General features: G+C 36.1%; 1 protein-coding gene across 5 annotated transcripts in view; it reads left to right on the top strand.

Moving 5' to 3' along the window:
• LOC118161925 (dynein heavy chain 5, axonemal-like) overlaps nt 1-22,742 on the top strand; it is a 147,846-nt gene that overhangs the window by 2,823 nt on the left and 122,281 nt on the right. For 3 of the 5 annotated variants that reach the window (XM_035317702.1, XM_035317703.1, XM_035317700.1), the window contains exons 3-19: nt 1,399-1,587; nt 1,693-1,767; nt 4,898-4,984; nt 7,137-7,208; nt 9,294-9,395; nt 10,334-10,520; nt 11,721-11,886; nt 11,974-12,067; nt 13,170-13,268; nt 14,344-14,525; nt 16,139-16,258; nt 16,936-17,137; nt 18,311-18,406; nt 20,186-20,359; nt 20,451-20,540; nt 21,220-21,375; nt 22,342-22,481. In XM_035317702.1, coding sequence (XP_035173593.1) covers nt 1,399-1,587; nt 1,693-1,767; nt 4,898-4,984; nt 7,137-7,208; nt 9,294-9,395; nt 10,334-10,520; nt 11,721-11,886; nt 11,974-12,067; nt 13,170-13,268; nt 14,344-14,525; nt 16,139-16,258; nt 16,936-17,137; nt 18,311-18,406; nt 20,186-20,359; nt 20,451-20,540; nt 21,220-21,375; nt 22,342-22,481 — 2,231 coding nt within the window. Of the gene's footprint in view, nt 1-1,398; nt 1,588-1,692; nt 1,768-4,897; nt 4,985-7,136; nt 7,209-9,293; nt 9,396-10,333; nt 10,521-11,720; nt 11,887-11,973; nt 12,068-13,169; nt 13,273-14,343; nt 14,526-16,138; nt 16,259-16,935; nt 17,138-18,310; nt 18,407-20,185; nt 20,360-20,450; nt 20,541-21,219; nt 21,376-22,341; nt 22,482-22,742 lie in introns of all 5 variants that reach the window. The other 2 variants (XM_035317701.1, XM_035317699.1) reach the window with 2 other exon arrangements.

Here is a 22,742-nt window from a genome sequence, read left to right as displayed (position 1 = left end):
CGCCATAATACTGTATTCCGCCTCCACCGCTGATGCTAATAAAGATGCTATTAAATCATGTTCAGTCATCCAACGCACTTAGAAAAACAGCCCAGAAGAAATTGTATTCGGTACTTGGTATCTAGTATCCTTACTAAGACATAAAAAAGAAATTGCCATCAGAGAGAGAGTAAAAACTGTATTTCTGTAATGTTTTAGAGATTTAAAAACTATAAGCATATATATTTTATAGCTACATGTTATCTCTAATAATTTTATGTCGTGTAACGTGGGAGTTTTTTGGCCTTTGCTGCATGACATTTGTCTTGAAGGAGGGAGAAACTGAATACTGCATCAGGAAAGGCATACACAAAACAAGAGACCTAGCTGTTTGCATGGGAGCCAGACATGAAGAATGATTCTAACATATGACATGAGAGAAAAATGAATTGAGAATCAGAAAAATGTGGCTTTTAGATACGTTGGAATGGCACTGACAAACAGCTACAGATATTTGGACAGTTTTGGTGTCTCCAGGTCTCAAAGAGATGCAGTGAGGGAGAGGAGTGTTGCAGAACATCCAGAATCTGGGGTAAAACCAGTTGTTAGGAGCCAAAGGAGACCGAGGGTGTATCAGGATTACTCAATTACAGTTCTTAGTTTAGCACACTGGAAAGACGATGTAGTTTCTCACTGCTTTTCTCCAATAAAAATTGTGAATTACAGAGACACTCCAGACATCCCAGGTACTCAGCGGGAACTGTGTACGGAGGGGAATGCTCAGTGTGGTGATTCTTTAACCCAAATCTTTACTTTTATTTGTATAGCTTCTGAAGATTAACTGTTGACTTAAAAACTGTTGTTTACCGTATCTAGTCTTGTTCACACTGTCATGAAGATTTAAAAAAATCGCTTGTCTACATAAATTTCCTGCTTTGCCACTTTGCTACTACCAATATATGACCTGCATATTAAACCTCATTTTTATATTTGTTTCAGTAGTGACTGATTTTTTTTTCCGTTGAGGTAATAACTTGATACTGTATGTTAAAATGCTGACAGTATAGAAGTGGGAGTGATCCCACATCTGGAATATGCACATTTAGTTTGGAAGCTGGACTCATAAAACTGAGATTTGAATTTTAGGGCCATTATAATGCCAAGATCTTGATCTGATTCTGAGGTCCTGATCTGAAGTTTCTCTTGTAGCAGCTTTATACTGAGAAGCTATTCCAGCCTAACAAGTTAGTTGTTAGTGATTTTTATTTATCCTCTCGATTCCTTTGATGTAATTTTTTATGTTCCACATGACATAGTTATGAAAACACCTTAAAGATCAACAATAAAAAATACAGTCCTTAAATGCAATATAAAACAACTATGGGAAAAAATAATCCATCACAAACTTTTATTTTCTAGACAACTGGTAAGAAAAGTATAGTACTTTCCAGTGAAACTAGGAAGGAATTAGCCAAGCAAGCAAAAGTCATCAGAGAGGAGAGAAGAGCGCAGATAGATGAACGACACAAGTATTTGATATCAAGATTGGCAGACGGGATGGGCTTAAGTGAGCAGCAAGTGGAGGAGGCCATTATTTCTGATGACAAGGTAAATATTAATTATTACTAAATGATTGTTCTTAAATACCTTTCCAAAATTTCCAGTCTTTTGAAACTGCTTCACAACTAACTACCATTATAATTTTATTTTTAGTTTCAACTTATAGAACAATTCTTTGCCTCTAGTGGACTTAAAAAGTTACTCTTCTTTTACCAAGATGTCTTGCAGGTACGTTTTTTGATTGTTTTTGCAAAATCCATGTTTATTTATTTATTTATTTATTTATTCATGTGATGGTTGCAAAATTCAGAAAATCTTAGAAGTGACTTTTTTGTTCTTTATGCCAAAGAAAATGGAAAAGAACCTGGATCTCATTGTTTAGATACTGCCATCTTGGCTTAGGTGGAAACAAGAGAATGCCCTGTGGTCTGGTTTGATACTGTTCTTATTTTCACAAAATGGAACTGTAGTGGGTTTATGTGACAAGGTTTTGGTAGCAGGGGGCCATAGGGGTGGCTTCTGTGAGAAGGATCTAGAAGCTGCCCCATGTTTGGTAAGGGCCCCACTGCCGACCAGAACTGAGCCAATAAGTGATGTTGTTTGTGCCTCTGTGAGAGCAGATTTAAGACAGGGAAAAAAAACACACTGCGCCACACAGCAGCTGGGAGAGTGAGAGGAGTGAGGAACAGCCTTGCAGGCGCCAAGGTCAGTGAAGAAGGAGGGGGAGAGGTGCTCCAGGCGCCGGAGCAGAAGTCCCCTGCGGCCTGTGGTGAGGACCATGGTGAAGCAGGATGTCCCCCTGCAGCCCATGGAGTACCACGGTGGAGCAGGGTTCCACACTGCAGCTGTGGAGGAGACCACGGTGGAGCAGGTGGCCCTGCACCGACGGAGACTGCGGCCTGTGGAAGACCCCTGCCGGAGCAGATTCTGGGCCGGACCTGCAGCCCATGGAGAGGAGACCACGCAGGAGCAGGTGACCTGGCAGGAGCTGCTGCCCATGGGGGACCCAGGTTGGAGCAGTTTGCTCCCGAGGGATGGACCCCATGGTACGGACCCATATCTGGAACAGTTCTTGAAGAGCTGCTGCCTGTGGGAAGCCCACGCTGGATCAGTTCAGCAAGGACTGCATCCCGTGGGTGGGACCCCACAGCAGAGGGGACAAGAGTGACCAAGAAGGAGCGGCAGAGAAGAATTTCTATAGACTGACCATAGCCCCCATTCCCCCATTCCCCTGCGCCGCTCGGGGGGAGGAGGTGGAAGAGGGTGGATGGGGGGGGAAGGTGCTTTTGGTTTCTTTCCTTTGTTTCTCACTTCTCTAGCTCGTTCTTAATAGGCAATAAATCTTACTATCTCCCTATGCTGAGTCTGTTTTGCCCATCACAATAATTACTGCGTGATCTCCTCGTCCTTATCTCAACTCTTGAGCCCCTTTCATCATATTTTCTCCCTGTTCCTCTTTGAGGAGGGGGAGTGAGAGAGCGGTTGTGGTGGAGCTTAGTCACCCACCCGAGCGAAACCATCACAGGAACTTAAAAAAATGGCCAAATAATTTAATAATCCATTTTTCAAAAATGATACAGATAAGTGAGGCAAAGTATCCCCAACATTCTGAGTTTTAGAAGATTAGCTAAAATAAGTATTCTAGCAATTGTGTAAGAATCATTTTGTCTTCTTTCAGTTTGAATTCCACCAACTCTAGTAGGGACAAAGCACTGATTCAAAAGGGTGAAAAATTCCTTTGTAAATTAAAGTAGCTTCATATTCTGGTCAGCAAAGGTGTTACTTTAGGCTTGTTGGGGAGAAAAGCTGATGGATAATGCCTGATTCTCAGTGAAGTGCAGGAATGAATTACAGGTTCATTATAACTTATACTTTTCAGTATTGCTGGAATTGCTTAGAGACTGCAAAGAACAGAGACTTTGCAAAGAACAGCTGTCAAAACAGTTTAATCTGTTTTTCCTTTCACTGGGACTGCATATGCACATTTCTGGGAGGAAAATGTTCTTCTGACTTGAATCAAGATGAAACTAAAATCTGGAAAGTGTTTTCCTTAACTGACAAGCCAGGAATGAATGCCCAGCATGGCTTAAGTAAAACATTTTGTTTCTGCATTTAATTGTTTGTTTAAAACAAATTTAATTTGTTTTGATCTTTTTAGCCACTAAAACATGTATTTATTAAAATATTGTTGCAAAAGTAGCATAGCATAAGAATTAAATGTTTCTGATGGAAATTATGAATGCCATCTCTATCATCTTTCACCTAATTCTGATGAATCAAGAGATCTTATTAAACTGTCTGCTTTGTCAACATTCGGTTTCAAACATATTGGAGATTATTTAGGACTGTTATTATACATGCTTGTCGTGTTCTTAGCCATTTTTGGCCATTCTTGGAGACAAAATATTGGCCTGGGCAGACCTTTGGCCTGAGCCAAAGTAGGCATATTCTTACCAAGATTTCTCAAAGATTCTTTCTTCACTTCTGCTCTTCTCTCCTCTGTGCCAGCTTAGGTACATGTTGTTCAGTTCAGACTGTGCATAAGGATAAGAAGATGGGATTTGGCTTAGAATGTGGGAGACGCCACTAATGCATCATATATTTGGTCCAGCAGGAACTAATCATTTGTCTTTTTAGGAACAAGCCTCTCGTCAAACTTGAAAGAGAGACACCCGCAGGCTACTTCCACATAATTTTCTCTTATATTCTTCCAAGTTTCAACATTTTTTTTCTCTATTTATGTGTGTGACAGAAAATTAGAGGGAAGTAGGTCTTGATCAAGCTTAAATATTTTTGTTGCTTCAAAGAGAAAATGTTGTAGTGGAGAAGGGTATCTCAAGGGAGGGGGACCCAGGGGCAGTAAGTCTTCTCAGAGAGAAAGTTTTTCAGTGTGATGTATGATTAAAGACTTAGGCATAAAACAAAATTTATCCATGTTGTTGGCAGGATCTACCTGACAGAGTTCCTTCAGAATCCTGCTCTCAATTAGATTGTGACTTTGCAGACTAGGCACACGACTCTTTCTGTGAGACACGCAGTTTGTTTCCATGTAGGAAGTTGCTCCATGAAATACTTCAGAATCGCTTTCATCACTTTCATTATATTTTCCAAGATTTTTTTAAATTCTTCTTTGATTTTTTTTTTTTTTTTTTTCTGAACTAGCAGAGCTATGAAACTGTTTACTGGGGATTGTGGAATTCATGCAAAGCATATTCCCCAGAAAAAGTCAACCTCACAGGTTAGGTATTACTAATTGATTCAGAATAAGCTTTTGTGTAATTCATATATTCAAATAGGATAATGTATCTATGTAATAGTAGTTTTTATTTTATTAACTTATTTACAATTTAATTGTTAGCAGAAGTCGAATGTTTCCTTGAGGTCAGATGGGTCAACGAACAGTATGCTTCAGAAGAAGTTATTTCTTACCATGGGTGCTACCGAGGTATGGTTGAAAAATTCATTACATGACACTTGCAAGGTAAAATAATGAAAAACAACAAGAACAACAATACCATAATGGTTGTGCAATATAGTGTTCAAGTACTAAGTCCACGTTCTAATAATGCACGATCTCCCAACATTTCTTGAGCTGAGAGTGGAATTGACCAGTAAAGCTGATCTGGACAGAAATGGAGATTGATGCATGCTGCAATCTGAGAAGAGAGCAAGTCAAATAAACCCTTGTTAATGACTGCATTTCTCAACATTTTTGTTATTGATTCCACGCTTAAGTATTTTCCCATGGTTATGCACTTCTAATATAAAAGTGCAGTTCTTCAGTGTTTTTATATTTCTGTGCATATAATGCACATTACTCCAAAAATAGATTTAATAATTGTTTTATTCCATTCTAGTACTTATACCAAACTCCTTACTGTAATGCATAAGCATTATTCAGGAGTGTATTCAGAGTAGTCTTTAAGATTTCTAATTTAGTTTCTTATTTATTTTAAATTTCCCTTTTACTAGAGGAGTATGATGCTAAAGAGTAATGTCAGCCATGATCATCCCAGAGTTTAAGCAATCTTTTTTGTGAGCATACTGTAGAGTACATTAAGGGAGAGGGCCCACACCTCAAACTTTTCTTGGTTTCTAATACAAAACTAGGACACAGATCCAAACGGGAGCTTAATAACCTTGTTATAGTGCTGCTACTGAGAAGTGCTCCAGTATTCTGTGCTGGGAGAAGCTTTTGTAAAGAGCAGGCCCCTTCTCCCACTCACTTTATTAGCAATGAGCTGCTGCCAAGTCACTACGTGGCAAAATCATGCAAGTCATATATTGTTATTTGTCAAGGCAGAAGGGAATTGTCTGAAGAACAGGAGAGTATGAAAGCATTACTCTCTGGTATTGCCATGTGAAAGCTTAGCAGAAATGAAAAACCCCAAAATAATCATAAAATATGGATGAGTTTTTCTATTTTTGGAAGCATACTTTCACCAACTGTGGACTATGTCAGGACTGCAGACTGGAAGCCTAAAGAGTTTTCATTTGCTAACCATTGAAATGATAATAAAAAGCATTAAAAAAGAAAAAAAAAAGCTACAAGTGAAAAACTGCTTGTTTCTTTTTTATTCCTAAATATCTTGAGGAAGACTAGATTTTAAACTTCAGTGGCACCAAATTTCCTTTTGAGCTTTGTTACTGAAAAACAGAACACTGGGACAAAGTTGATATATTTCTGCAGAAAAATGTATTTTCATTGTCTTCTTTTCCAGACAGCATTTGATGTTCTGCTTGCACATGCCGACACTGTCTAGCACAATGGTATCGTGTAAGATCAGCTCAATGTATAACAATGAATATCACAAATTAAATTATACAATTGAATCATATTTACTGTAAACTGGGCTATTCATTCTTGTGTACAATTTGTGAACTGAATCAGTTGGAAGGGCTTTTCAAATTTCTTTTAGTTGAGTTATTATTTTATAGAATAAAAATAAGCATTGTTTATGGTACTGATTTGAAACTTACATTACTTCAGCCCATAAAAGAGATGAAAATACGTATTAAAAAATACTTGGTTGAGTAGTTCTGAGTAATCTTTTGGTTTCTTTTCAACAACAAGTGACATAAATGCCATTTTAAAATGATCCATTCTGGTCTAAATACCAATGAAAAGTACTTTAAAGAAAGCTGAATATATATATTTCTTCAATGAATTTATGCTAGTGGGCTCAGACAATAAGATGGGTAGGTTCATAAATGGGTACTAAAATGACAAGACAGGACTGTGTCATCTAACAGCTCTCAAACAACTGTTGCAGCTGGTGAGGAAATAGGAGAGGAATGGAGTACAGGAAATAGCCTAGTTCACAAGCTTTTTGTAAACTTAATTTTCATGTCAGAGTTGTGATACTGGACTGCTCTGCCCAGAAGTGTGTTCGTCACATTCTTATATCAGCTGGAGAAAAATCAGTGTTTGATTTGAGAGAGACAGATTCTTAAATATCTTACAAATGGTTCGCTATCTTTTTTGAATAATATTTTTTTACAATTTTGTTTTTAGCATTTTAGCAAGTTATGGAGTAAATTAGTTTTACTGTGTGTGTGTATTCTTTTTAACTGTATGTGTTTTGTGCTTTTTACAGAACTTTACAGGAACTTGTGCATTTTTCTTAAGGATATCAGATAAAGTTATAACTGCATCAAACATTTCCCAGGTCAGACAAAAATCATGCAGTGTTTAGAGTGCACTCAATATTTTCTTAGACCCTTATTCACTCAGCAAGTTCTACTGGAATCAGGAAAAGAAGTGGGGAGAGTTTTCATGAAAATGTTTAGTTGTATTTTTAATGAAAGTCCTTTTTCATCAGAATAGTTATGTGTGATAAAGTAATGTAATGATTAGGAAAGTAGCTATGTGCAATATTATTAAAAACAAGATTTAAACTAATAAAAATTCATTATTAATCAGCCATGAAAAATAAATTTTAATGGAGATAGGCAATAAAGTCTTAAACCATGAGATTTCCTTGTAATGAATGAACCTGAATTATGGACATGCTGCACTTAAGTAACTCTATCTTCTAAAATTTTTAAAATAAAGACCATCCTGGAAACTAAAGCAAGATTTTCCTGCCCCTGATAGCTTCACTAGTGTAGAAGTACTGTAACAACCTTTTCTGGCTTTTAGAGATACTCATGTTCTTGGGAAGTGCTTGCAAAGGTTTTTTTCTTAAAGAGTATACAGATACTAACATCTAAAACTAGATATTTAAGAAAAAAATATATTGACCTTGGAATCAGGTTCTCAAAGATATTGGTGCACTCATTTTAATTATACAAATATTTTCTTTTTATTCGTTACTAATAGGTAAATGTGTTGCATTTGAGCAGGCCAAAGGTGTATTAAGTCTGTTCTTCAGACACAGCCATGGAAATTAGTACTTCAGTTCCTATCAGTCACTTGCTTTATGACAATATTTTTACAAATACTTGATCCAGGGGTGCAAAAGTAGTTTCTAGGCTTCCAGTTCTCATGCCCTGTCAGTCCTGCTGAACTCCTTCTGTTGGGTCCCTGTCAGAATGGTTGTCCAAACTCTTCAGTTAGCTGCCTTGGTGCCTTCTCTCTGTGGTTTTCTTGTGGACAACTTCTTTTGGCAGGGGCTGTCATGTAGCTGTCATCAAACTTCATTCTTTACATGTGGCAGTATTTTTAGATGCCGTTAGAAGGTAACAGAAACCATGCTTTTCAGTCAGACAGTCTTCACACTGATGATGCTTGGAGCTCAGGCTCAGGCTTGTTTGGCAAATTTTGTTTATCCCACAGAGCTTTGTAGAAACAATTGAAAAGAGGATCTGAGAATCTCCAGAAATACATGGATTTTCCCCTATTTCTCAAGAGAAATTATTGATCAAGATAGCCAAGAATGTCAAATCCCCTACAAAATTTCATTTGTAGTTGCCATTCCTAAAACACTCCAGAATCATTGCACGGGAAAAAGTTGGGAGTAGAAGCTTCCAGGGCATAACATAGTACTCTTTCCTGCAGATCAGTGAAGCCTTCATTATGATGAAGGCAGAAAAACAGTGCTGTTTCTGCAGTTCAGAAGTTGTGAATTAGACCCGATCTTTGCTAAGAGAGATGCACCCAGAGACATAATAGCTAGTTGGTATGGGTGATAGAGAGCACATGGCCCATGTTCAGGATGTATAGGCAAAATGCCAGGAACAGAACAGCTGACTGGTTCATAAATGAATAGAACTGGAAAATATGCAATTATTCACTCGCTCCAATTTATGTTTTAAATTCTGCATTAGAATTCCACTCACCAGTACTGTCTCTATCCCCGTCTTTGGCAATGCTTGTTGCTTCCCATGAATAATGAATTGGAAAGAACTGTGCTGCTGAGTGTGACTTTTCTTGCCTGATACATTTGTTATCCTTTCTTTTAGACACTTACAGTGCACAGAAACTGTTCCTCTACAAGAGAAATGTAGGCATAAAATTTTCTTAAGATTAATTAATGTATTGATAACAAGTTAATCTTAACTGCTTGTTGGAGTATTGCCACAATATGGGACAGACTTTTCTGGTGACTCAAATTTCCTTGCAAGCCTTGGAATTTCCAGTTGTGTTTTAGTTTATATCAAATTCAAATTCTGTATCTGGGGGGCAATATCCTCATGGGATGTAGAGAGTTATGGGCTATATATATTTGTGTTCCATGTGTCTGCGTTTCACTCAAATAGAAAAATATTGGAAAATTTACATGTACTTTGCTAACTTTTGTTTCTTCCCAAAGGAGGTGAATTTTGGTGTATTTGATTGTTCTAATGGAAATATGCTTGAGGGCCTGGAATTTTTATTATCCCAGATCATGATACCAGCACTTAAATCCCAACAGGTAATCAAATAATGTTTTTTTTTTTTTTTTTTTTTTTTTTTTTAAGAACATTTGGAATTAAGGCAAGTGACTGCTGTAGTGCCCTTTGTGAATCAGATGAACATAAAGCAGGGGACACAAAAATATTAAAGTCTAATACAGGCCTTTATGAGACTCATGCGATTTTTATTTAAGTGTTTAAAATTCGTACAGTTACTGTTTATTTTCAAGCAATAGCAACAGCTGTAATGCTCACGACAAAGAAGAAAATAGCACAACCGTCATACTAAGGCAAAACTGTGATGATTTAATTAAAAATAGATTAAACTTTGACTGAAAGAATTGCCAAGTCCTTCTGACAGAACAAAAGATCAGTCCATGATTTTATTCTAGAGTGTGGACAGGAAGCACTGTATTGCAGCCAGGATATCCAGCTTCTTTGAGTTATTGTTGTTTTATGGAACTGGCAAAGCATCAGAGTTGGTTCTGTTGCTTCTAGAGGCACATGTTCAGCAGTAGAAAATTTAGTAAAGCTTGGTGCCTATTGAGAATGACAGTGTCATATTCTATTATTTTATGCTACTCTTTTCTCTAACCCAGGTGCAATAAAGGAGATCAGAATCTCCGTACCTCTTTTCAGAGGGTGCCAAATCAGACTGGGAGAAAAAAAAAAGGTGGCAATTGACTTTGAGGACAGTGAGAACAGGGGAGCATTTTTATTTCTTGAGATACTCATGCTTGTTTGTCTCTTCTTGTCTAACAGACTAAAAAAATTAATGCAAAATTTAAAATACTTTTGCTGATAGTACTGATGAGTGTAGTTGAAAGGGTGTACTGATAGATCTTTGTTGAATAAATTAAAAAGCCCATTCGTATTAAAAAAAAAAAAAGTGTGTGACTGTGGTTTTACTTTTTATTTATTTATATATTTGCATATTCATAAATTGTGAAACAATCAGCACTGGGGAGCTGTGAAAGAAGGTCTGAAGGACAGCCAGATACAAGACTTCCTGTATTCAGTGGACAGATTTGTGGATACTTTGTCATCATCAAGACAAAATCTAGAAGATAAAATTCAGCTTGCAAAAGTGGATATTGATGTTTATATCAGCAATTTACAGAACCCATCTGACTACATAACTGCAGGTGAGTAATTCCTACAACAAGGTAAACAGAACAGTGATGCTGTTTTTAAGAAAACAAATGTTATGCTATTCATAACGTTTTACCTTGAAGAATTAATTCATCTTCCAAGAGCTATATACATTTTTCTGTTGATTCTTGCCAGTTTATGATTGTCTAATCATAAAATTATCAATCTTGTCCCTGTTCTTTAGTTCACAGATCTTAAAGGATTGTGTGGTTCCTTACCTTTGTGTACATGCTGGCCTCTGTTCTTCCTGGTTTGCAGGCCAAGTGATTGCTGAGTACTAGTGTGTATACCTCTTTGCTTTTTTTTTTTGATACTGGGGAAATCTTGCCTATATTAAGTCCAAGGACTGTGAGACAAAAAAAGGCATATTTATATAAAATTATGTATATGTATATATACAAATATATGTATGTATGGAAATGAGTGGTTGTCTCTTTGAACATTAGCCTTCTGCCCTTTTTTATCACCACAAGGAATTTCAGAGTGAAATCATGCCAAACCAGTCAAGACTTCTACAATCCCTTTCTGCCCTATATTAGCTTAGTTTCCTATATTCGACCAGCTTCCAAAGAAGAACTGGTGGCTTTTAAGATGAGGTAATGTTACATGGCTGAAAAAGTTCTTTAGACCCATTTAATAGTTCAAGGTTAACAAGTCTTAAATAGAATGCACTAAGTAAACTGGACTTTTTCAGCTGCTAGAGCAATCTAAAAAATATGCTGACTTATAAATGATAAGGGTTTTGTGTCTGTTGATAATGGTGTCCTTTATGTGATGCTTTTAGTGTGAAATACGCTGCAATGGCAGAAAGAGAGAAATGCTGAGAAGTAAGCTGTTACTTAATCAACGCAAGCAGAAAAATATGCACATTGTAGTTAATGGAATTGTTGGACCTCTGATACATGATTGTCCCCAAACCACATCACTGTTTTTTCCCTTAGAAACTCCCTCTATTAACTGTTCTTATTGTCAAGGACTTGCAATAGTAACTGAGTAGGTAAGTATAAGATGTATATGTGTGCATCTTGTTGTTGTAGTCTTAATCTATTCCTGTTGATGGTCAGTGATTTAAATATGCTCAATTTACGTGGAATCTCAGCCTATGTTTGCCAAGGACAAGGACACCTCCATAGTTAAAAAAATGTACTTATTTTTTGTTGCTTATGAAGCAACCCCGTTCTTTGATTTTGAAGGCAGTAACAGAGAGGTCACTGAGAAACTTGAAGAAGCGTTAATGGTTTGGATCAAACAGATCAGACAAGTTTTAGTGGAGAGTGAGCAAATGAGAAGAGAAGCTGGTGACACTGGTCCATCTGCAGAGCTGGAACACTGGAAGTCAAGAATGTCATCATTTAACAGGTTAAAAAAGATATATATATATTTAAATTTAAATAAATGTAAACTCTCATTCTAAAGAGAGATGTAAATGTGTTTCCTTCTTCAAAGCCTTTTAGATGAGATCAAGAGTTCAAGAGTAAAGAAAATTATAAGTATTCTTCAGGCAGCAAGATCAAAGACATTAAAGCAGTGGAAAGAGCTGGTAATTATTACGTTTTAATAAAAATTGTTTAAAATTAATAGAGTACTATATTTGTTACATACATAGAAGTGAACACACAACTCTGAAGAACAGTTCAAGTGTTTATGCTGTTTTTATACTGTGGTTTATTCTCCCTTTGTTGAAACACCAGTGATCCTGAAGGTAAATAGATAACTTGAAAGGAAGTCAGTGCTCCTGTAACATGTCTTTCTTAAAGATGGGTGGAATGGCTGTGCAGAAGTAAAGCAATGCAGCCATACAACATTTTTATGTCTCTCTAGTTGTACCCTCTGCAGGCCAACAGTAGCAGGGTCTGAAAGTTTATCACATTGCTTGTAGAAATACTGACAACTGGATTCTTGTAGCATAACTGCTACTTCAGATAAGTGGATATCTGTTATCTAAACTTAGTCAGAATTGTGGACAGGCCAGAAAAAAGTTGTAAGCCACATACAGGCAATCTGACACCTGAAAACACCTGAATGTAAATCTTCTAACACTTATAAAGGTATTATACCATTTTGAAAATAGACCAGAAAAATAGAGTCATCTTGCTGAGTTTTTCATGTTGTGCTTAACATATTTGCATGCTTCTATTATAAATAGAATTTGGATGATAGTGTTTGTTCAGAGCCAGCACAAGTCAAGGAAAATGAACTAGATTCCTTTCTTCATCCATGTAGCTTCCTAAGAACTGGAGAGTTCCACTTGTCATAAATAGAAATGTATACAGGCATTAGTTGTGAACTCATTTGCCCTAAAAAGTACTTATTAAAAAAAGATGTTTGAGATGGAAGCACCCTGGTATATTTCAAGGAGCATGTCAGTTCTTGTCAGTTCTGCAGAACTGCTAATAAAACAAAACAAAACAAACAACCAAAAAACAAAACAAACAAAAAACCACAACCAACAACAAAAATATTTATATTGCAAGAACCATTCCAAATGATTCTAGAATGCAAGTTGGATTATCAAAACCATGCTATTGTACTCCCATCAAGTTTTGGAATTATAGTCCTGTAGTAGCATGCGCTGTAAAAGTTCAGGAAGCTTTTCTGTAAAATTTAGCAGTATTAACTCTATTCTTCTTTTCTCCATTCAGGATGGTAATGTAACAATTGCTGCCAATGAAGCTAAAGACAATGTCAGATATTTATATACTCTGGATAAATTTTTTGGCCCACTTGCCAAAGCTTCCCCTGTAAGTAGTACATAAAACCACTTACCATGGAATTTAGAAAAGAAAGAAAAGGCTTTTTCTGATGAAAGAAATATATTCCTCCTTTCAGTATTTAAATCTTATGCTTAATGATTAGTGGACAAGTTAACTGCTATGGCATTAGTGAATTAAGTTTACAAATTTTGAATAAGCTAGAGATAATACTACTTTTTGTGGGGGAAGTTGTTGTCATTACAGAAGATAAATGAAGGGCATGGGAAAATAAGCAATACATGTTTTTCCAAGCCCCTTTCAAACCTAATGTCACATTCAGTTGTCTCTGTGACATGCACCTACCCATAATACCACTGCTTACAAGTTTTTTATGCGTTATTCTCAAAGCTTGAATTCTGTTTGAATCCATTGTGCTATTTTCCACTGCTTTTATTCTGCAAATATGCACTGTTCTGCCATATTGACTTGACTTTTAGATACCATGCCTTTTTATCCTCTTCTAGGTCAGTGACTGTCTTTTGTGACATTTGACTGATGAGCACTGACTTGCAGCGTTTTTGTGAAACCTTTCTATGGGACATTCTACAGTTCAGTATCCTCAGTAAAATACAGATTACTGCTGCCTTTCCTCCACTTTCCACGTTTCTTTTCTGAACAGATGTAGGCAAAATGAGCAAAAGCCAGCTAGCTTTCTTCTTCTTGTACTTCCTTCCACAGGCCATTTTTTTTTTGTACCAATATATGCCTTTTTTTCCCTTAGGCAGCATATTTCTCTGCAAAGCAGACTACAATACTTTCACATCCTGGAGGCCATGGTCAAAAAGAGTATGGCCTCTGTTTTTCCTCTGGAAAATCTGCTCTGGAATAAGGCCTTCTCATTTATTCATAACCAATTCCCCACTTTTTTTCTGTTGGACATAGTACGTTAGGGCTCCTTGAGCAAATTGGATGGTCCAATTCATAATGATGTGTCTACAAGAACAAGGTGTTACAGTCAAAAAGATGTTTATCCACTGATAAACATATTCCCAGAGCTGTCACGTTTTCCACTATGCTTTTAGGAAATTTGAATTACCGACTTCCTCATTTTTTCCTGTTGTAGGTAACAATGATGGAACATGTACCCAGTTTAATGAATGCTGTCTGCATGATCTACTGTACATCACCATACTACAACACATCAGAGCGCATGACATCTCTTCTTCTTAAAATCACTAATCAAATGATTAGCACATGCAAGACTTATCTACGTGAAGGTGTTTCCAAAATCTGGGATCTGGACAGGTGACAGGATTTCAATAATTTCATCTTATTTGTTAACACTAGAAGTAAAATCAGAGAAAAAACAGCTATGACAAAGTGTTGGTTAGCTGGATTGACAGTGTTCTCAGCAAACTGTGTGATACCCTCAGATGTTTTATAGGCGTCATTTCCATATGAACTAGTGGAGACATTTCAAGGTGAGGAAGGAGTTAGCTGCTCTATGGGTACTTGCAAAGAGCTATTCCCAATTGCTGCATACAGCACAAGAAGAAGCAGAGAAGTGTTTGTATGAAACTCAACAAATGGGTGGTGAATGCTGACATCACTGATAGAAAAAGTGTATTTGAAGGATGAGAAGTAGCTAGGCTAGGCTAGGAAAACAAAGGAGAACAAGTCAATTATTTTCATGCAAAAGAGATAGGGGAAACCACATAAAATCATAAAAATGAGCATGATGTCTCAAGTTATCATGCAAAGTAATGTTTGGAACAGTCTCTTGAAAGAGTATAAATGAATCAGATTGTGGTTACTGAGGTGAGAAGGAAAAAGTGTTACAAACTTCATCAATAAATAGGTAGTCAAGATGTGTGTACTTAACATACATTCATACATTCATACATATCATATATTCATACATTCATACATATCATATATTCTATGATACAAGTAACAGGCTGTAACAGGCTGGAAGATACGAGAGTAAATCAGAGAGAAAACATTTGGATTCCTTCTACATTTTGGTATGGGAAAAGGGAAGTTTTCAGAAATCACCTATGATTAATTAAGTACTGACTGTATAGATCCTAAAGAATTAATATAAATGAAAGTAGAATACAATTTTTGTGTATTCTAGGAGATTTTTATTTTTATTTTTTGAGATAGAGACATTCTTCCCCTTTGCTCATTTATTTGGTGCTGCTGCCACTGCAGAATTTTCTCTCTGTCCCAGTTAGAGGTTTCAATGTATAAGGTTTGGTCATCGTTTTAATTCCTGATGATATTTTGGAAGCTGAAAAACAACACCAAAGTGGAGGAACAGTCTTGGTTAAATGGCTTATGACTGATTTCCATGTCTTCTTTATATACCTTCTGTATAGTAGTACCCCATGGTTAATGAATAACTGGGTGTAAGATAACTGTGTATAACTACCTGTGACCTTAGTAACAGAGTTCCTTCAGACTTCCTTCATCTTTTTAAAGTAACAAGAAATTTCCTTATGCTTTCTGTAGTCTGGGAAAAACAAACAAACCAATCTTGTCTGCTTAGGAAAAAAAAAAACAAAAACATCACGAACAAACAAACATCACAAAGTCCATCAGCTAGACATAGTTTACAGAAGATGGAGAAATGGCCAAATTTCAGGCACTCAGTAGCTAGCATTTGCCTGTTGTAAGTCTTCTCTGAGTTACACTTTGAAATTTTGGTTTGATGATAATAAAGCCTAAACTTAATAATATCCAGTATGGATAACAAATTTTAAACAGGAATTTTTAATGTAATCCTCTTATTTTGAACATTTTTCAGCTAATGTATAATTTTACATTCTTATTTTGCAGTTGACTGAAATGTTCTATTTTTATTTATGCTCTTTTGTAAAGCTTCTTAGGATGATTTTTTGCACTTTTTTGTCCAGGCAAGAATTGCTAAAGAGGATACAACAATGCATTTTCCTCAAAGAACAGTACCAAACATCCTTTCAGAGAATTAGGGAGAAGTTAAAGGAAAATCCAAGTGGCAGGCAATTTGATTTCAGGTAAAAAAATCACTCTAATATTGAATCATATTCATATATAAGATTTATAAATGAGATGTCATCATATCTATGGGCTACCTGAAAAGTTAAATGTTCAATTAAAATGTAATATTTATTATAATCAAATCATGAGCTTGTGGTTTTTATTTTATTTTATCATTCAAGAAGTAAACAGTAACAGGTTTTTGCAAGTTGCTTGTTGATTTAGCAGATGTTCAAGGGAATTCAGGGAATTTATGCATGTGCTAAATTAACGTGTATGTTTGTGTGAGGTCTGAAATCCTAAAAAATATAAGTTAAAAGACTCCAGTTGAACTTAGTCAGCTTTGGGCTAGGTTGTCAATCATAAAGCCAAGAGTAGGTTTACCTGTATTAGCACTTAAATCATGGAGCTTGTCTTAGCGTATTATTCACATTTTGATCTCTTTTCACATATATTAGTTTCAGGAATAACTCCTGTGAAATGTGGAGAAGGTTTTAGTTGACATAGATAAGAATTAAGCATTTTCTGTGTTGTATCCATTATCTTAAAATGGTTTTTACTTTGCAATTACTACAGCATAGATTTTTAATGTGAAACTTGGTAGTAGTTCTGGTGGAATATATCTGGGTTAAATAGAAAAAAAAATCTGATACAAATAGATATGTATAATAATGCTTCTGCTTTTTATCATCAGTGAAAACTATATTTTTGGAAAATTTGATACATTCTGTAAACGTTTGGAGAAAATTTCAGATATGAGCAATATTATGGAAAGCCTTTTAGAGCTCCAGCGTATAAAAATAGAAGGTATTGAAGAGATCAGTACTCACTACCAGAGCATTGCTACAAACACCAAATCAAAAAAGTATGATGTTCTGGATCACAGAAAACAGGAGGTACATTCACTCAGCACTTGTCCGATTCTCACTTCATTAATCTTATGCTTTTCATTGGAGTTACGCAAAGAAAACTAAAATTTATAGCATATGTAATTTATAATTTATAGCATATAGCATTTTCCTGCAGTAATACTACTTCCCTATATTTTAATCCAATTTGAAATTTCTTGGGTGTATTTGGCTTTTTATTTCATACGCTTTTGTAAATTTTTGATAAACTAGTTTTTGTGTGACCGATAGTGATACAAACAGCATTTCCTAAACTTGTTTGTTTTGAGATACATATATTTTGAACTTCAGACTGAAAACTAATTCAGGCAGATCAATGCATCAAGTCCAATTTATCTACTTTCAAGAGTTACTCAGTGTTACTTAATGGAATAATGAAGGCAGTATCAACACTTAGATACTTAGATGACCATTTCAGAGTGAGAAGTGAATGATATCACCTCCAGCTCTGAGCCACATGGTGAAAAATAAAGTGACTTATAAAGTGCTTGAGACTCAAATTCAGACTTGAATATACTGTACATCCTGGAACTGAGCTGCTTTTTTGGGATGTAGCATGCTTGCTTTACTGGATTTACAGCCTCACAATGGAAGTGCTCTCTCCTGCTTTCTTGAACTATTGCTTGCAGCTGTGCTTAAATCGTGTAAGTCCAGAGGACTTTTGGCTTCCTTCTGATAATAACCTCCATTAGTCTGTTACGTGCTCTAGAGAGCCTGTCCAATTTGCAGCTCTGGATGGGTTTCATACCTGAACAGTGAGCTTAGCGCTCTCCTGTGGCAGTGCTAGGAGTAGCTAAGTGAGTGTATGATCTCTCAGATTAGGTTATTAGGTTTCCTCTGCCTGTCCTTGTTCCTCTGCAGTACGTTGTGTTCATAAAAATGAATCTGTAATCAAATAGCCTAATAATTATTATTTTTTGTTTGCTTTGCTTAGAATGTGAATGCCTTAATTACTGGTGTTGTTCCTATCCTCTTTAATTCAGTACTGAACACATGTACTGGGCAGATAAAGCAAATTCCACAGAAACTTCAGGGAAATAATTTTGCATGAAATGAAAGCAACAGTATTTTATTTTTTCCTTTCCTTTCCTTTCCTTTCCTTTCCTTTCCTTTCCTTTCCTTTCCTTTCCTTTCCTTTCCTTTCCTTTCCTATTTTCCTAGTTTGAAAAAGACTACCTTGAATTTAAGAACCAAATTGCAACATTGTATGAGTCCATACAAGAATTTGTGGATTCCTGCTTTGAGAAGACTGTAACTGTAAGTAACTTTATAAATACAACCTCCTGTTCTGGTTTTCAGAAGGGCTGAGTACCCACATCTCCTGCTGTACTCCTTCATTACTGGCAGTGTTCTGCACTGTGCTGGTGGCTGCCTGAGATTAGGCAGGAGACATCAAGCCTACTACAATTATTCTAAAAGTAGCTTGCAGAAGCACTGGAAGTTAATGTTCATTGTTACTTAGTGCCAGTTGCATCTTTACTTACTGACTTTATAACCCTATTTTTTTTAATGGTTTATTTTCTTTCCTCATCCTAGTGCTCCCCATCCCTCTCCCACCATGTTGTTGATACACTAGGACAGTCTTCCTTCTCTCACTGTGTCTTGAACAGTGTTATTTCCATGGCTCAGTTTTCTTTCACTGTCTTTGGATTGACTTGCTGTTTCTCTCTTACTCTGCTCTCTCTCTTTCACTGTTTCCTCTCCTGTGTTCTGTATATTCTCTTGCAGTCCATGAGTAATGTTCAGTACTGTGGCGCTTCCCTATCTTTCCTCTTGAATGTTAGGTATCTATTTTTTTTTCCTTTAACAATAAATAAATAAATAAATAAATAAATAAATAAATAAATAAAGCTCTTGTAGGGACATACATACAACATCCTTTTCTTGAGCCCGGCGAAAGGAAACAACTCGTGTTTGACAGAAGTTCCAAGCTGTGGTGTAGGATTATTGCAGATAATGAAAAAGTACACGCATTCTGAGGATAAAGTTCAGCAATTCTTATGCTGCAGCCCACTATCCCATTACTGGTAAAATCAACATGCTGAAGCCAAGCTAATGATCCTTTGTCATCACATATTAGTGCAGAAGTAAAAGAAAAATTGAAAGTGCAGGGGGGAAACTTCAGTTCATTGTCTTATCAACTGTAAGAATTCAGCCTGGAAGGGCTTCCACGGGTTGCCTGTATTATGTATTTGAATACATAACGATAATCAGAACAGGTGAGTTTGATGCAGAGTTGATAGCTTCCATTTCTTACACTCTTAGTTGTTTGCCTGCCACAGGACAGTACAGATTCATGTGCTCGTTAGCTTTTTTCTTTTACATATAAATGAACAGCATCTATGTGATACCTGACAAACAAAAAAGCAAAAGAAAAATAATGGGAAGATATCTTTAACCGTCTATTATAAAAAATGAATCTGAATAATTTTTTGGTGTGTATCTAAATTATAGGATGAACTAAAGAGGAAATGGAGAATGATAATTTTAAAGAAAAGCAATTAAATTTTATTAACATGAAAGTCAAAGAAGCTATACTCAGTGTTTAAATTTTATTGATGGAGCATATTTAAAGATGCTTCCTGTTGCACTTCTAAGTTATTTCTGTCAGACAGGCAGGAGTAATTTAATAGTTTCTGCCATCTGTTACCTTAATTTCAGTTCTGTTCATTAGTTCAGACCCTGCTCATGAAATGAGATGTAAATGAAGTAGGAGGTAAACTGTAGCTGTTCTACCACAACTGTTTGCAGAAAAATAAAGATTGAGGATTTGAGAGTCAGAAAAAAAACTAAATGTTCCAAAATGGTCTGTGGTGGTGGCAGCTTCTTATTTAAGAGTATAGTAAGTATATTCTGTATGGGACAAAATGCAACTGTTAAGTTCACTGACTTTGCTGGATGGCTTTTTCAGTGCTTTTTAGAAAATAACTTACAAACTTATGTAACTTATAAATAAATAAATAAATACCAGAGTTTGTGAACAATGACTTTCTGAATTATTAACATCTGCAGTAAATATTTCATTCTCCTTTTTAGACTGAACAGATGCTGGGACTTCTGATGAAGCTTGAACAAATAGGAGAAAATCAAATTGATCTTAGTGAGAAGTACACCATTGTCCTTCAGCAATACAGTCGAGACTTAGACTTTGTTCAGAACCTCTACCAGAAGCAAAAAGAAAATCCACCTATACCACGTAACATACCACCCGTAAGAATGAAATAAATGAGAAAGAAAAAGGACTTTTCTTCTTTACTTTTTAAGTTAATGGAAATATAACTTCATATCTTCTGTGTTTTAGGTAGCAGGGAAGATTATGTGGGCTCAGCAGCTATACAGAAAAATTGACCATCCCATGAGATTCTTTAAAAAGAAAACCACACTTTTGAAGGTTGTAAATTATCAGAGGGTGATTTATGCTAATTTATAACACAAGTTATTAACAGACACGATTTATTTTTATACTCCTAAGTTCACTTTTCTAACAACTTTTATTCAGGCTCATCCAACAAGATAGTTTTTAGTGTTTGCTCCAGGATTTGAATTCATTTTTGCAGTGTTGTTATTCTGTGACTCAAGACAGTTGCTTACCTTGAGATGTTTAGCTGATGACTTGGGTGATTTTTTTGTTCCTTCTGGGACTTGGTTCCTATTACTCCTGAGCACAGCACTGTTGGCCATGGACCTATGCTTACAGCCTCCTGCCTGCTGTGCTCTGTCATGTAGAGGACTGACATATTCAACTTCAAATGCATCATGAAAGAATGCTAGTTTTGTAGCTCCCTCAATGGCAAATCAGTCCCTTGCATAGGTCATACTGTAGACTTTATTTTATAGGCAAAAATCAGGAAAAAAGTTGTTCAGAGCAGTTAAATACTTTACAATAATTGAATTCTTAAATAGATTTTGATATTTCATGTCTTACATCATCTCTTAAATAGCATAACTTAAAACTCTGTTTTGTTTGCCTAATGGTGGTGAGGAAAAGCCTAATGGAGGACATTTTTACTATGTTAGGCTCATCAAGTTGATTAAGTGGCGTTTGCTTATTTATTTATTTATGTTTCCAGACACTGGAAATGAAAAAGGTTGTTAAGAGCTACAATAAAATGGCTGCGGTTCTTCTGGAATTTGAACTTATTTATCATAGAGCCTGGTGCAGGTTTGCTGACCAGGCTAGAAATGCTCTATATGCTTCCTTACTAGTCAGGCACCAAGAAACCAAGGTAAATATGGTTTATTCTTCTGTATTGCTGTTACATTGTTTAGTATTACCTATGCTACTTTAATTGTATCCTGTATAGACAAGCACAGCATTACAAAAATCTTCATGAGGTTAGAAAATGAACTGCTGTAACTGATGTGACTGGATTCTTTTTCCTTTTTGTTTATGCTACGATGCAGACTTGATCCTGTCTCTTCTTCGTAAGACTCCTGCCTCATTCAGGACATATAAGAGGCAGTGCCCAGCAAATGTGCATCTGTTATAGACTTATCTATGTCTTTTTACATATTGTGTCATCTATTACTTTCTGTCTTAACCAAAATTTTAGTCAAGGAATGAATTTTTAATTAGGTCATGGTCTTTTCTGTAGTGGTTGACATCTGTATTGACTGTATTGCGGTAATTAATTTGCTTTCAAAACTGCTTGCTGAGACAGAATATTTTACAATTCTTACTTTACAGATGACTTTCTCTGCTCTGGCGTAGAGAAATTACAGTTAAAATGGGCATTTTTTGAATTAATGATTCTATAAAGGACAACTAGAACCTAATTGTCAGGTTTATTTAGCATTTTATGCCCTAAGAAATGTACAGAGACTAACCTTTACAACATTTCTGCCTGGTCTATAGTTGGAGAAACTGGCATCTCATGCAAGTTAGCTTGCACAGAGACAGGTACAGAACTAGAATTAGACTTGATAAGTCACAGCAGTCAGGTGCTTAGGGCACAGCGAGGAAGTCCCTGGAAATTGAAATCAGTGTAAGCTATTGTTTGATTAATACTCTGGAAAATCCAGATATACAGGAGCCTGAAGATCTGTGTAGAAATCGAAACATGGGTGTCTATTTTAAAAATCTTGGCTAGTCCTCCAAATCTTGTGTCATATCTTCCAGATGTGTCACATTGCACATAACCACCAAACTACTACCTTGTTTTCTTTCCCCCCTCTCTGTACATTTCATGAAGGAATTACTTGTAAACTTGGATCCAGTGGTCCTGGAAGTACTTTATGAAACAAAGTACCTGAAAAAAATGCATTTTGAAGTTCCAGATGTTGTCCTTGGCTTGTGTGCAGATGAAGAACAGATTAAAAGACATCACATGGAGTGAGTGAACACCTTATGGATTTGATTCTCGTCTGCAAATGGGAATCCCTAGCTTTGAGTCTGTTTTGTGTGCTTTTGATTTGTTGTAATTTTTCTCCTTGATGGAGTTTAATTGAAATGTAATTGCTTTCCCCTGCCATTCCATAGTAATATTGTTAACATGCAGTTGTTTCTGTCTCCACAAATGTCTCATAACTAGACAATGCCTCCATGCTTTTCTTTTGTTACTACAACAGCTGCTCCGTAAGTGGAGTTTCTAGG

Source organism: Oxyura jamaicensis, chromosome 2 (genome assembly GCF_011077185.1).
Source record: "Oxyura jamaicensis isolate SHBP4307 breed ruddy duck chromosome 2, BPBGC_Ojam_1.0, whole genome shotgun sequence".
In the NCBI taxonomy this organism is placed as follows: Eukaryota; Metazoa; Chordata; class Aves; order Anseriformes; family Anatidae; genus Oxyura; species Oxyura jamaicensis.
The sequence above is the reverse complement of the archived record's forward strand: the minus strand, read 5'-3'. Positions and strand labels throughout refer to the sequence as shown.